This window comes from Betta splendens, chromosome 21, assembly GCF_900634795.4.
Source record: "Betta splendens chromosome 21, fBetSpl5.4, whole genome shotgun sequence".
NCBI lineage: Eukaryota > Metazoa > Chordata > Actinopteri > Anabantiformes > Osphronemidae > Betta > Betta splendens.
The window spans coordinates 12,648,921-12,662,676 of NC_040899.1; the positions used below are offsets into that span (position 1 = coordinate 12,648,921).

The window sequence follows — 13,756 nt, forward strand, 5'->3', positions numbered from 1 at the left end:
ATGAAGGAAACGAGTAAATTAACTGGTGACGCACTGGAGGAGCTGGACTCACTGAGGAGATGTAAACCTGATTACCACATGTAACGATGCCGGAGGCGCACAGACTGTCTGGGACTTACTGTATTCGAGGCAGCCAGCTGGTGTCGGCGCACGTGACCAAAAATGACCCGTCACTAATAAATCAAGCACGAAGCTTCTCACAAATTTAACCGTGACACAGATTCAGATGCGTGCGGTTGAAAACCGATATTAACGGTGTTTCGGAACTAATTTCCTGTTGCCGCAGCACATTATTCATATTCCCATTATGCTACTGAATGTGCTGAAATGATGAATTGGTGGATGATGCCATGTGCAACCCTGTTTTATTTCTATACCAAAATAAAATATTAAATAAAAAAATCTGTCTGATGTGGCATGAGCAGATTATAATAGTTCAGAGTGACGAGGACATTCAACATTCAGCGACGCCGTCGAGTCAAGGTAGCGATGCTCTTTTCATTCAGGCGCACGCTTGTTGACAGGACGAATAAAAACATGCAGAAGCTGAAATTGATTCCATTACGATCGGTTTTACTGTTGCCAAGCGAAAATTAGCTAATGAGTTTGTGTTTGTCTGCGTGAAAAAACTACCTGGGCATTTTTTTTGGCAGATATGTTTAGTGAGGCAGAAATATGATTTTTTTTCTGTTTTGTAAGCACCCAGTTATGAGATAAACAACCAGTCTTTGGGCTAATTTACATATGTGGATAAGACAAACAATTTAATCGTGAGTCTGATCATACTAACTAAAGCAACATATTTTGTATTCATATCAAAACTAATCCTACCAAACAGTGACATGTCGTATTTTAACCAAGCAAAAGCAAAATATATGCTGAAACAGGAAGTGAAGCCTACATACATTAGTTCTACATACATTAGAAATTTCAAATCACCAGCCTGATTAAATTCAAAACACATGCTAAGGCAAAAGCAAACATTTTCATTAGGACTGATTTTTCAAGGGTTTTTGAACTAATGGGGTATGAGAGGCAGTGGATGGGCCTAATGAACTGGCTGCATCAGTAACGGGCATGCGGTAGTTCAACGCGGGCATTAGCAAGGTGATGTAGGAGGAAAAGTATCAGTTGATGTGCTCGGTTGAAGGCTGGACCCTTTTCAAAAAGATGGGTTTAAAATTCACTGTGCAAAAGCAACAGGAGGTACAAACAGAAGTGAGTCGCTTTCAAATGATCCATGATGTTTATATGAAATTTGTCTGATTTAAATCTAATTTAAATTCAAAATTCTGGGGGTCCGCCAACTGGTGGGAATCAACAGAGAAGTTAACTGCATTGTTTACATGAAAACATGTTCTGTGAAAGTGTCATTTTCAAGAGTTGGACCAAAAGAGCCTTGTCCTTACCTTGTGGCTGCCTGCTGGGGTGGAAGATCTGCAAGTCAAAAGGTTGAGCACTCGTCTTCTGGATGACGGTGACATTTTGCCCGGTCCACTTATTGGCTCTGGCTAAAGTGTTCGTCCGCCAGTCGGTCCAGTAAACGTTGCCTCCGAAGAGGGACACGGCGAAGGGATGGGACAGGTACTCGTGGCCCCGGAGGATCTCAACGACCCCGCTGCCGTCGTAGAGCGCGGAGAAAATGGCGTCGGAACTGTTCCAAGAGACATCAAAACAAAAGGGGACACGGAAAACTTTAAATAGCTCTTCAAACGCACGGGAGGAGAACAGAAGAAGTATGCAGATCAAAGTGGAGCCCAGCAGGCCAGTGATGGAACTATTAAATTGTTCAAGACCCACTCAAAACCAAATATGGAAATAGTACTAAGATGTCTAAATATTACATGGCATCCATTATTCAACGCCCGCTGGATGATCGGAGATTGAAGTAAATTTTTTACTAAGGGAACAGTGAAGTTATTGGTGTATATCATGACATATGGCTATAAAAATAGTTATCAAAAGGTGCAAATGCTTCTTGCACCCAACATGAGAGCTCATGATGGTGTACCGTGCATCTGTCCAGACGATCCTCTTTTCCAGGTGATCCAGAGTCAGTCCATTAGGCCAGGCGCCGATCTCCATGTCCTTAAACACAATGTGCCTGCCGCCGCCGCTCATCGACGCGGCCTCGATTCTGGGGAAAGTAGCGTCCCAGTCGGTCCAGAAGAGGATCCTTGGAGGGAGAAAAAAGCCTAAATGGTAACAGGTTTGCTAATGGTTTGCATTTTTAAGAAGTGTGTTTGAAGAATTTGGATCAAATTGACAATATGAAAGCAATTACGCAGCCATTTGGACTGGTCGGGTCTATTTTACTCCAGAACCTGCCCACGCGATGACATCGCTGCGCATTAACACAGGCCTCGGCTGCGATAACCGTCCGTAAACAGCACCAGCGATCCGGTGCGACCCTCAACATCTGCAGCAGGCCTTGAAATGGGACGCCGTCTGTTTTATTGAGACTTTTAACGGCTCAATGAGGCCTGGAAATGAACTGACGGGCTCGTCTGCAGGATGCCCAGTCCCCCTTCGACCCAGGACCCATCGCTTATGTCCGGCACTGGTCAACAGAGTCGACTAGAATGAGGGCGAAAGTAGGCGCTGGGGCTTAAATCACACGCCGACGACAACGAAACAGTGTTAGGAAGAAATATGCTCGTCCAGATCAATAGCCTTATTCCCTTGATAAGGCCTTCCTGATCAATGACCTGCTCCTTTGAGTGGATTCAAGTAATTAAATTAGAATTATTGCCCTGGAATGGAAATGCGCCTTTAGGCACCAAAAGCGCCCATTAATCCTACTCTGCACGGCTATAAAACATAGTCATCCTCAAAATGTGAATGGGCACGGGAGCGAGTGCATGAGCAGATGACTCATTTCTTAAGAGTCTCAAATTGATTTTAGAAACGTCTGGGTTTTGCTTTAATCTGAAATAGACCGGCTATAATGTAGAGCCGCCGTCTGGTTCTCAGATGTGTTTATCCGGAGCGGGTGCATCGTTTGAAATGGTAGAAACACAGCAACCGTCGAGAGAAGGAGAAGGGGACCAACATATAGCATCATTAGGGGAGATATTGATACTGTAGCTCAAAACTTCCCGCAGTAGATTTAAAAGCAACAGAAGGAGCGCGCTTCCTTTATCGCCCCTACACAGAACAAAGCATGAATAATACGCACGGTAATGATCAAACCACTTGTTACCATCGCTAGGAAAATCCAGCGCTTAAATCTGTCTTAAAGCGAGATGCAAAGTTGTGTGGGGCTGAGAGCAGCCACACGCAACCCGTGCACACAGTTACGTACGGGCCCTCGACGCCGCACAACAAAGACAGCAGCCGCCGCTCCTCTGCCTTCACTCAGCCTCGCCGTCGCTCCGCTGAATGTTAAGAATTCGCGTCAAAAGCGGATGAAGGCTAATGCAACCGTGCTTTGTAGCACCCATAAGCCCCCCCCTCCCGGCTGCATCAACCAACCCGATGCAGCCGGTGCCGTGACGGCGGAGATGAAGGATCGTCACCAGCTGTTTGCACTGGCCGACACCGATAGTTGAGTTTGATGGGGCACCCGGTACAACGGCTGAGATTTCAGTGTGGGTCTCTGGAGCCCCCCCTCCCAACTACAGGGCCATGCATCTCCTTCACTACTCTGACTTAAAGCAGACGAAACAAAATATTTAATAATCAACAAACAGACTCAGAGTGTCTCTATTATCTCACATGGGCAAGACATCAGCTGTTTAGCAGCCTGCAGTAGAGTGAAGTGTATAAATGCAGTTATTTATAACCACATTATGATTCAGTTGATAAAAAATGATCCAGATTTACAGAAGTTTAACAGTGTATTGATCCGTGCCCGTGTGATATAAGCCCTGCCTTAAAAGGTAAGTGCTGACATAAACTGCCCGAATGCTAAGAGCGCAGGTGACAGCAAAACACAGCCTTGACTGAATATTAAAGCTGATTTTATACACTTTTGCTCTCGGTGCACGTTTCTTAATAACTCACGTCCAAACAAAACACAGCAAGAAGCTGAAGGTAAAAGTCTGGCGTAAGTTTCATTAAGCACTAACTTAATAAGTCCAACTATGAAATACAGCGTGACTGCTTTAATTCAAGTTATTATTATGATGCATTAAAATATGCAACCCAGGAATTCTGGGAAATGTTGACTGCTTAATATAAAAGTACAAATAAAAGCAGCAAAAAATATATTTTGCTATAAAGAACTCTAATAAAGGAGATACTGTAACAAAAAAATAGTAGATTTAAAAGATGGATGTCAAGTTGCTGCACAGACCAAAACAACATACTGTATCTAACCATTACAGATGTTTTGCATTATTGGGAAATACAGTATTAGGTCAAACTTGTGACCATCTGACTGCTGACCCTCCAGCCTACATATTATTAAAAATAGATCCTGGAAGGTGTGTTTCACCACTACAGAAGAAGAAATCACACAGTCATCGTAGTGCAAAAGGTGCTGTGTGTTTCTCTTAACAACCTGTTTCTTGACAGTGGGGCAAAGATTCCAGCTCCACAGATCCGTTTACAAACACGCTCCCCATGCATCTCAGCGGGATGAACAACTATGATTTAGAAAATTGGGCCCCTAAGGGGAACCACGCGCAAATAGCAGCAAAGCATGTTTTAGGCATTCCATTCAGCTGACTTGCATAAAAATGTTTAACAACGTTCTCTGGGAACGAATGGGGGGGGGGGGGGGGGGGGGGCATAGTAAAGCGTATAAATCGAGAGCAGGGGGGTGGTTAGCTACATCACTTGTCACTATTGGAATGGAGAGCACGGCGCTGTTATTGATGTATTCTATATCGGCTGCTTTAATGGACCCTAACACAGCAGACATCTTCATACATCAAGGCATATGTGGAAGTGAGGAATACAAGGAGGGTGGAATTTTACTTTATTTCAATCATCTCCGCGACTGATGGATGGCGCGGCCGCTGCAGTGCAGTAGCCGGGCCGCGAAGGTGGGAGTCGGTGCGGAACGTACCCCTGGCCCGGGTCGAGAGCGATGGCCCGCGGATGCTCCATGCCGCCGGCGATCAATGTGGTGCGCATGTCTCCATTAAGCCGGGCCACCTCGATCTGGTCCAGGTTGCTGTCGATCCAGTACAGCTTCCCCGTGATCCAGTCCACGGCCAGGCCCTCGGGGGTGGCCAGGCCGTGCTGCACCACCACCTCGATTCCGTTCACCCCTGAAAGAGCAACACAGGGGCGTGAACATGCAGGCTGCAGCAGAGCCGGCAAAGGGCAGAGGAGGCTGGTGGCTGGAAAACATATCAAAAGCAGAGGAGGAAAGAGAGACTCCTGAGGAAGCGCTTCCATCAAAAGAAGGTTGTTTTCTCCAGGCTTCCATTAAGCTTCCCATTATATTTATAATTCGGCTGCTTACAGGCTCAGCTGAGGGAAATAAAGGCAAGAGGACTCAATGACTGCACTCCCACCCACGAAACGCACAGAAGAGGCAGAGAGTGCACCGCTGCACATGTGTTCCCGGTTCCAGGTGAAACCGGAGATAAATATTTAGGCAGAGACAATGTCCCCTTATCAGAACACGGGATGTGTAAAGGCAGCGGACTAAAAGAGCGCGTTATCGCCAGCAGGGTTCCATCGGCGCCGGCGGAGCGCGCGAGGTGCGTCCACGTACCGCCGGACTCGGAGAGCCGCCCCCGGTAGATCTTATCCTCCACCACGTCGGTCCAGTAGAGGAGGCTGCGGTTGAAGTGGAAGTCCAGGGCGATGGTGTTCCTCAGGCCCGGCACCAGCAGGCTGTAGTCCCGCTTGTGGAGGTCTATGCGCCGTATCTCGTGTCGGATGGAGAAAATGATGAAGGCCTCGAAGGGATCTGGGTCCAGACATAGGATGATGTCATCAAGAAGCAGTTTGCACTATTATAATTAATGTATATATGAAATACATTTTATATTTAGATGTTTATCATATTTTTCAATAAAGAATATATGTAAACTCTTTTATTGATTTCATATTGGCTGAAAGCTGAATAATGCCCAAACTCTTTTCAGCTTCACAGATTTTTTTTTTTACAATTTCTTACCAAAGAGCATCAACAAATTGCGTTTCCTCATGCATACATATGTAAGTAGTCGGTTTTGAAATATAAATGTTCTGGGTTATATGAAGTTCTTGGATGCAGTGACGAATCTAAGAGCCGTCAGCCCGACTCTGGCCTCTCCCACCGAGGTTTAGCCTAATTACTCCCATCATTTCCGTCCGCAGAACAGCTTTGCTTATGAGGATATGTTTGTACAACTAAAGCTCGAAATCTGTCAAAGCACAGACGCTTGGTCCACATTCAAACCGGTTCGTCAACACGCAGTAGCCGCCCGGCACATTTGCATAGTCTTTCAGAAAGTCCTCTTAAGTCGTGAGCGAGCAGAAAAAGTGCTCATTCTTGCGAGTCTTATCTTCACGGCGCTCGAGACACAATAATACGTCGGGGAACAGAACTGTTTGCTCGCAAATACAATTAACATGTCGTCCTTGCGTCAATGACACGGTTCAGTTTTGTAACCAGACGAGCTACAGATGATTTGTACTCGGAGCTTTTTCCTGACGAATGCTTCAGAAGGAGACGTGCGACGGCGACGGGGACGTGTGTGCTCTGGACTTTACAAATAATCCAGTAACTCCACTCCGGGACGAAAATGGAACGTTTGTGCTGACGTGCGACGGTTGATCTATGGCGAATCCCGCCCCGGCGCCCGGAGAAAATGGCGCCTTCTCGTCCCCGCATTAATGTGAGATTTGAGGAGCGCGCGATCGGAACGAGGGGCCGTGAATCTGAGCGCGACGCGGCGAGAGCACGTGCGGCGTTTCCATCCGGTCACGTGACGTGGATCACTCAGCAAAGTTTCAATTTATGCGCGAGGCGGCGGCGGAGCATTTGTTTGCGCGGCATTAGGCCCGCGGTGAACCTCCGCGCCGCTAAACCGAGTAACAAAGCTCTGGTGGGATTTGAGAACATGTTTCCTTCACTCAGCGTCAGGGCCGATAGAAACAGACAGGACTCATCGCCCAGAAGCCTCTTTAGATTTGATACTGATTTAATCCGACCCGACAGTCCTTTAAATCACCATCTATTACCGCTCCTCGCGCCACCTCTGCAGTTCTCGGAGCCGCTAACGGCAACTGCAGCTCCGCGATTCGTCTTTGTTTTCACTTTTAAGTCTCACTGGTGTAAATCTCTGCTTGGGAGGACTTTTAAGCCCCCCGCGACAGTGAATCCAAATCCAACGGCAGCGCGAGCGGCGTGGCGCGTGCGGTTACGGCCGATGCGAGCGCACAGCTGCGCAGTAAAAAAAACAAAAATCCTGCCTGTAAAAAGTCCCGCTCTGTTACCTGCGCTGTGACAGCTGTCTCCGTCGGGCTCCAGCACCCATCCCGGATAACAGGAGCACTTCACCGTGGTCTTGTACTGCTCACACACCTGGCTGCACTTCAGGTGCCGGCTGCAGTAGTCCACCACCTCGCACGTCTTGTTGCCGGAGTCCAGGTGGAGGCCGGGCGGACAGGAGCACACGACGCCCTTCCCCGGCGCCACCGTGCACTGGTGGCTGCAGCCGCCTCTGGCCACAAGGCACAAATCTGAGAGGGGGAGAAACACATTTCAAACGTGACAGGTTGCGTGGAATCACCTGGGACGGCTTCCCTTCCACTCATTGTTCCTTGCAGATGTGACAGATGTTCTACGCACTTTATCCCCCCCGCTGTGCACATGTGGTCGGTTAGAAGTTGCCGTTTGGAAACTATGAGTATTAATATTTTGCCTTTCTCGCCGCCGTCACCGTGTGTGGGCTACTGCACTCTCTCCCTCAACTGGTGGGAAAAGGGGCCGTCATCAAACCGTTCAAACTGATTGCTCATGAGCGAAGCGGGAGCCGTCGCGTCGGCTACAGCGGCGACACTCGAGGCCGGAACCCCCCCCCACGCGCTGCCCAGCAGGGGGCGGTGAGCGGCGCCCCGGCGACTGAGCCCCCGTGTTTACACTGCTCGCTTTTAAATAGATTAGACACCGAGGTGAGTCACGCGAGACCGCTCCCCCTTCGTAAGGCGGCTGCACAAACACTTCCACACTCGCGGGGAGATCAAGTATTTTCCGCTGCGTCCCTCTTGGTCTCTGAAACAACACGGACTCGGCCCTCGCGAGGTTCTAGGCTGAACGTGGCGGAGATAATACAGCTCATCTGTCCACTGGGGGACGTTCCTCAAGATAAATAAAGGGGAGCGTGAGCACAAATGCTGGGAGATATGGTGGTAGATAACAGGCTTAACCTCCGCGGTGAAAAGTGGAGGACGTGACGGCGCATCGATATTTCAGAATATGTTTTTAAAGTAAGAATTTCAGAACAATAAAGTGCAGAGAACTGTAGAAAAGGATGCAGCCCGCATTTGCAATTTAGATGTGGGTCATTTGTTGCCTTCTTTGCTTTGCTTCCCTTTAAACCTAAAACTAAAGTGTTTCTATCACAGGGAAATGACAATCAGAGGAACTCAAACGCGCAGCTGGAGAGTTGCAACATCCAAAATGCCAAACGCTCCACGGAAGGTGTTATTGTTTGACAGGTTTTCTTGGCTTCTTCACTTAAAAGTGATTCTTTTTTGATCCAGAATACATCTTATCGAGAATCAAACCCTTTCAACCCCTGCAGACTTGAAAAGTGCCTATAAAAAGTTCCTAAGGAACAACACGGGTCAACTGGAATTTCAGAAGTATAAAATCTCTGTATATTCATCGTAAGTTGGGTCTGACTGGACTTTATGGATGTTTCCTTGCTGTGGGACACAGTTCAGCTGCTACAGAGACATTCAAGCTTTCTTCTAGTCACATGAAGCAACAATCTGCTCTTTTCCTGTTTCAGTAAAATGAAAAGCACAAAGTAGAAGGAGCATAATCATTGGCCTGGCTTTTAAAGCCTTGTGCCACCCTGACCTAAAACCAGATTAGCAGCTCAAAACTGCTGGCCGGACCCCCTGCACCGAGCAGGCACAAAGGGAATTGCTCTGGGTTTTCTTCTGTTTTTTCCTTCCCAGCTCAGCGGGGAGGAAGTCGACTGGCCTGCACAGATCTCCGACCTCGACCCCATCAAACACACTCGGAACGAAGCGGAACGCCAGCCGTGAGCCGGGTCGGCGCTCGGCCTCCGAACTCCCCGTTCAAAGTCGTCCCAGAACAACGGCGCCCGCCGTCCCATGCGTGCAATGGCCCCGAACACACAGAAATACGCCTTTACCGCAGATGGGCCCTTCGTCGGAGCGGTCGGCACAGTCCACCTTCCCGTTGCAGATCTTATCGGGCGTGAGGCACAGGGAGGTGTCGTTGGCACAGGGGTACTTGGGCGGCTTGCAGACGGCGGACTCGCACGACTCTTCGTCCGAGCGGTCCTCGCAGTCCACGTCGCCGTCGCACACCCAGCTCTTGGTGATGCACTTGCCTGCACAGCGGGGGGGGGGCAGAGATGGAACGTCAAAAGTCTGCGAGAGGCAAATGCGGAACTCACTACCGGGCCGTTCGCACGGTATTCTGCTCGTTCGTCACCTCGTATGCTGGGAATAAATAGTAGGTAACAAACTCGCCCAGCGTGTTTATATTGGACATCCATCAGCAACTAAGTCTTTCTTAATTCGGTGCTAAATGGCCGACTTGATTAAAATAAAATCCACAGGAGATCAATATCGCACTCGGGTGTAGTTTGTAAATCCCTCGGTGTGGTTGTTAGACAGAGGTACAGTAGGTGAGGCCGCTGGGGGAGGAGAGGGGAGGAAGTAAGCCTCCCTGTCTGGGCTGGATCTGTCCGTGTGTGCCGAGGTGCCTTTGAGCCCGACTTCAAAGTTTGTCAGACGTTCTGAATCTGCGATGTCGCTGCAGCTGCACAAATAAAAGTGAGAGGGTACGTGATGATCGCGCGTACGCACCTTCCCATGCGTTAAATGAGGATGCTGGGGAGGGGGTTGGGAGACGGGGGGGGGGCGGAGACATGTTCTATTTTAAGAGTGATCAAAAATGTGCGCGTACTGTATGTCTTAATTCAATTGGACAAGGAGGTTAATCACTTGTATGATTCGATTAAACAGTCTCGATTCCGGCAATTTCACCTTGGATGACACAGCAAGAACAATTCCACAACTTCAGCTTGATGAGTGTGTGTGTGTGTGTGTGTGTGTGTGTGTGTGTGTGTGTGTGTGAGACGGAGCAGCAGATGTGGATGAAAACCTGACTGTACTCAGGGAATGAAGTAGTGAGACACAAAGGGGGGAGACATGCTTCCAAGAAGGATCATTACATCTAACCACTGCTTATTATTTTGAGTAGGAAATACATTTTTTATGTTCTTTCCAAATATAGAAAAGCTCAAACATCTTAAGGTTTCATCTTTAATTCATCAAATGTGCAGCATATCCACAGATGACTTTCCTACAGAGCTGGTAAGTTTTTTATTTATGTTGGCTCCTCCTCTAAGCACCACTGAATATTTATGTTAGTAAGACATGATGCAAATTACACTATGATTATTGTGGTTGTTTATTACCTGGTGGTGTGGTTGTGTGTGTGTGTGTGTGTGTGTGTGTGTGTATACACACACACACACACACACACACACACACACACACACACACACACACACACACACACACACACACACACACACACACACACACACACACACACACACACACACACACACACACTGAATATAATCATTTAAATGCATTTCCAGGAGAAATCAAGGTTCAATAAAAAATTTCAGGTTAGCCCTGACAGTGTGAACGCTATGTACTCCAACCCAAACTTTATCTAAAATGCATTTTGCTACAGTTTAGCATTCAGTCCTAGAAGCCGCCAACACAAGCGTAGATAAAAATTCATGCTTTTACACCTCCACGTTCTCGCAGCGATGACTAGAATGAAAAAAGGAAAAACACAAATAAATAAATAAAATGATGCTACTCACACATTAAGCACGAGCTGTGCACCACTCTAAACATGCATGTGCACGTGACCGCAGAGGACGAAGCGTACTGGTCTGAGAGATCCGACGTGTTAAAGATGAGACTGAAACATCAGCGATGCAGCACATGTCTGTGTGCCTTTATTGCACCACAATGGTTACAATGACCCCTTTCACAAAGCCTCAGTGCGCTGCTGTGTTGCTAGAGAGGACGCTCTGCTCTTCTGGGGAGGAAAGAACAAGCTGCACCAGTGCACCGGGGTGTGACGCTGCAGAAAGAGAGTGAATAATAAGTGTCTGGTCTAACCAGCCCTTCACCACACAGCCTTGCCTCCGTTCTTGATAATATCATCAAGGGATGAGCAGACGCCGCCGAGCTGGAGACAAAAACGGAGCCCAATCTCTCCTTAACCTCTTTTCGGCTGCCGAGGGAAAGTGGAGGCCGTGTTCGGCTAAACTAACCACTTAAATTGTTTGTCCTAATTGGTCGAACCGCATGCAAACTTCACGGCATCGTTCCGCAGCGGAGAGGAGCTGAGCCACTGGAGCCAGTACAGGAATTAAGCTTTTATGGAATAAGAAAGAAAGCGTGAAACAACTCAACACTTTCCTCCTCATTGCCGAACCGTTCTAAAGACCGAATTATCTTTTATTTAGTTTGTTGACACTTTGTTTATTCCTTATTTCTACGTGAAAGTCAAGCGCTAATACAGTCAAAACATTTCAGGTAGACTTTTTAATTGGGAACATATTTTGAAAAGCCTCAGGCTGTGTTTGAACTGCAGATCCTTCATGCTTAATAAATAGGGAAGTTCACAACTGCTTTAGATGACAGTTCATATCTATTCAAGTTTCATATATACTGAATACTGAACTCAAACACAAGCTGAATTTACACCCCGAGCAATAAAGCCCTAAATCTATGTCACAATATTCATTCACCAGATTTCCACCACAGCAGTAACTATGGAACCTTCCTGTGTCCTCTGTCCCTTTGAAGAAAGGGTTTAAACCGACGTCATGTCTCTTTGCTCGGCCTTGTGCTGTGCTTGTGTTTTAAGGATCTCAAGGGGTTTCTCACATTTGTGCAATGTAAGAAACACAAAAACAAATAAAATACCTTAAAAACACTAGTGACAGTACAAGACAATACAAAGCACTGACCAGCCCAAACTGGCTCAAAAAACTCGAAAACGATGCAAAACCTAAGTTTTAATAATAATGTACAGTAATGATCTGCACGGGGATTCTACAAGGACTGAAAAATATGTTTTATACTAAACTTAACTAATGGAAACTACAAAAGTATTCTCTTTAGAACTGGGAGGAAGGTCTAACTTAGCAAGAACACAGATGCTCTAACTGCAGGAATCACACATTATAACCGAAAACACCCGCTGAACTAAACACCACCCCATAAGCAGGAAACCAGGGAGCGATATACAAACAATGTGTAACTAAACTAACAATCTGCAGATACAAAGTGAGCTAAAATTTGTGCACAGAGTGCGAAACAAATGCTACATATGAACATATGAAAACACAACAAAGTGGAGACCACCGCTCAGCAGGAGGCTAACAAGGGGAACCAGAACTAACAAACCAGTAAAACACAGACAACAAAGTGGCCGAGCACAAAACCCACCAACACGGGCCAGTTTGGAATAAACAAAAACGGGTCGTAACGGTTTCTTACCAGGGGTTATAATGTGACACAGCCCCACTGTGGATCACATTTTACACTGAACCTCAGCCAAAACAAACTGAGCAGCTTGCACTATTTTATCTTTCAACCAGTGCACATAAGAAATAAAAAAGTGCAATTTAAAGCCTAAAGCTAATTTTGGACTTACAGTATGTGTGAAACAGCTAAAAATCCCCAAAAAGCAGGACGTGAGTGAAAACCAACGGGCCGAGCCGTGAAACAGGAAGTTGGTGCTCATCACCACGACCGGCGTTACGCTCGAGGACCGACTGTAGCTCAGCGGCTCCACCCACCGGTGTCTTTGCAGGTGAACTTGGCCTTGGGGTCGCACATCCTCTTGGTGCCCTCGCAGTCCTTCTCGTCGGTGCCGTCCTCGCAGTCCTTGTCGCCGTCGCACCTCCAGCGCTCGGGGATGCAGGTGCCGTCGGTGACGCAGTGGAACTCCTCCTCGCTGCACTCGATCACAGACGGCAGCACTGGAACCAAAGCCATTCAATTACCGCCTCACAGATCACGCGCTAATGGGCCCGACACGGCGCCACCGGCCTATTATTTTGCCCGACGTCTTAGAAATATTTATGATTGCACTGTTAGCAGGGCACCTGGAAGCTGCAACGCAGCCGCTCATTGAATTGTGTGTCTCCAAACGTTTTTATTGACTCCGCTTCTTGTCTTTTTCATCCGAATATACAGACGGCGAAACCAAATACTACTAATATTCACACAAACCGGGCCACATGATTAACCGGATCAGTTAAAGGGCTCCGTTTCCTTATTAGCGCATGGATATGAATTCCATGAAGTCATTGCATTCAATGCATAAAATGCTCTGAGACGCCGACTCCAACGCAGCCTTCATTCAACAGCTGAGGCGAAGCTAAGACAGATTCCGTCCCCCGGGGACAAAGTGAAGCAGCCTGCAGCTCCCATCAGGAAATGGTTTGATGAATAGTCTACACATTCTAGTGACAAGCAAGCGAGCTGTGAGTTTTCTAGGAGCTTGCATGGGGTTTCTGTGGTAATTAGATTAAATGATTCAGCTCCTGGTGTTGAAATTCTC

General features: G+C 47.3%; 1 protein-coding gene across 9 annotated transcripts in view; it reads right to left on the bottom strand.

Moving 5' to 3' along the window:
- Positions 1-13,756, bottom strand: part of lrp1bb (low density lipoprotein receptor-related protein 1Bb) — a 176,085-nt gene that overhangs the window by 64,520 nt on the left and 97,809 nt on the right. For all 9 annotated transcript variants that reach the window (XM_029136895.2, XM_029136893.2, XM_029136897.1 and 6 more), the window contains 7 exons: positions 12,990-13,172; positions 9,276-9,476; positions 7,384-7,629; positions 5,672-5,869; positions 5,015-5,219; positions 2,012-2,176; positions 1,410-1,654 (listed from right to left, as the gene is read on the bottom strand). In XM_029136895.2, coding sequence (XP_028992728.1) covers positions 1,410-1,654; positions 2,012-2,176; positions 5,015-5,219; positions 5,672-5,869; positions 7,384-7,629; positions 9,276-9,476; positions 12,990-13,172 — 1,443 coding nt within the window. The remainder of the gene's footprint in view (positions 1-1,409; positions 1,655-2,011; positions 2,177-5,014; positions 5,220-5,671; positions 5,870-7,383; positions 7,630-9,275; positions 9,477-12,989; positions 13,173-13,756) is intronic.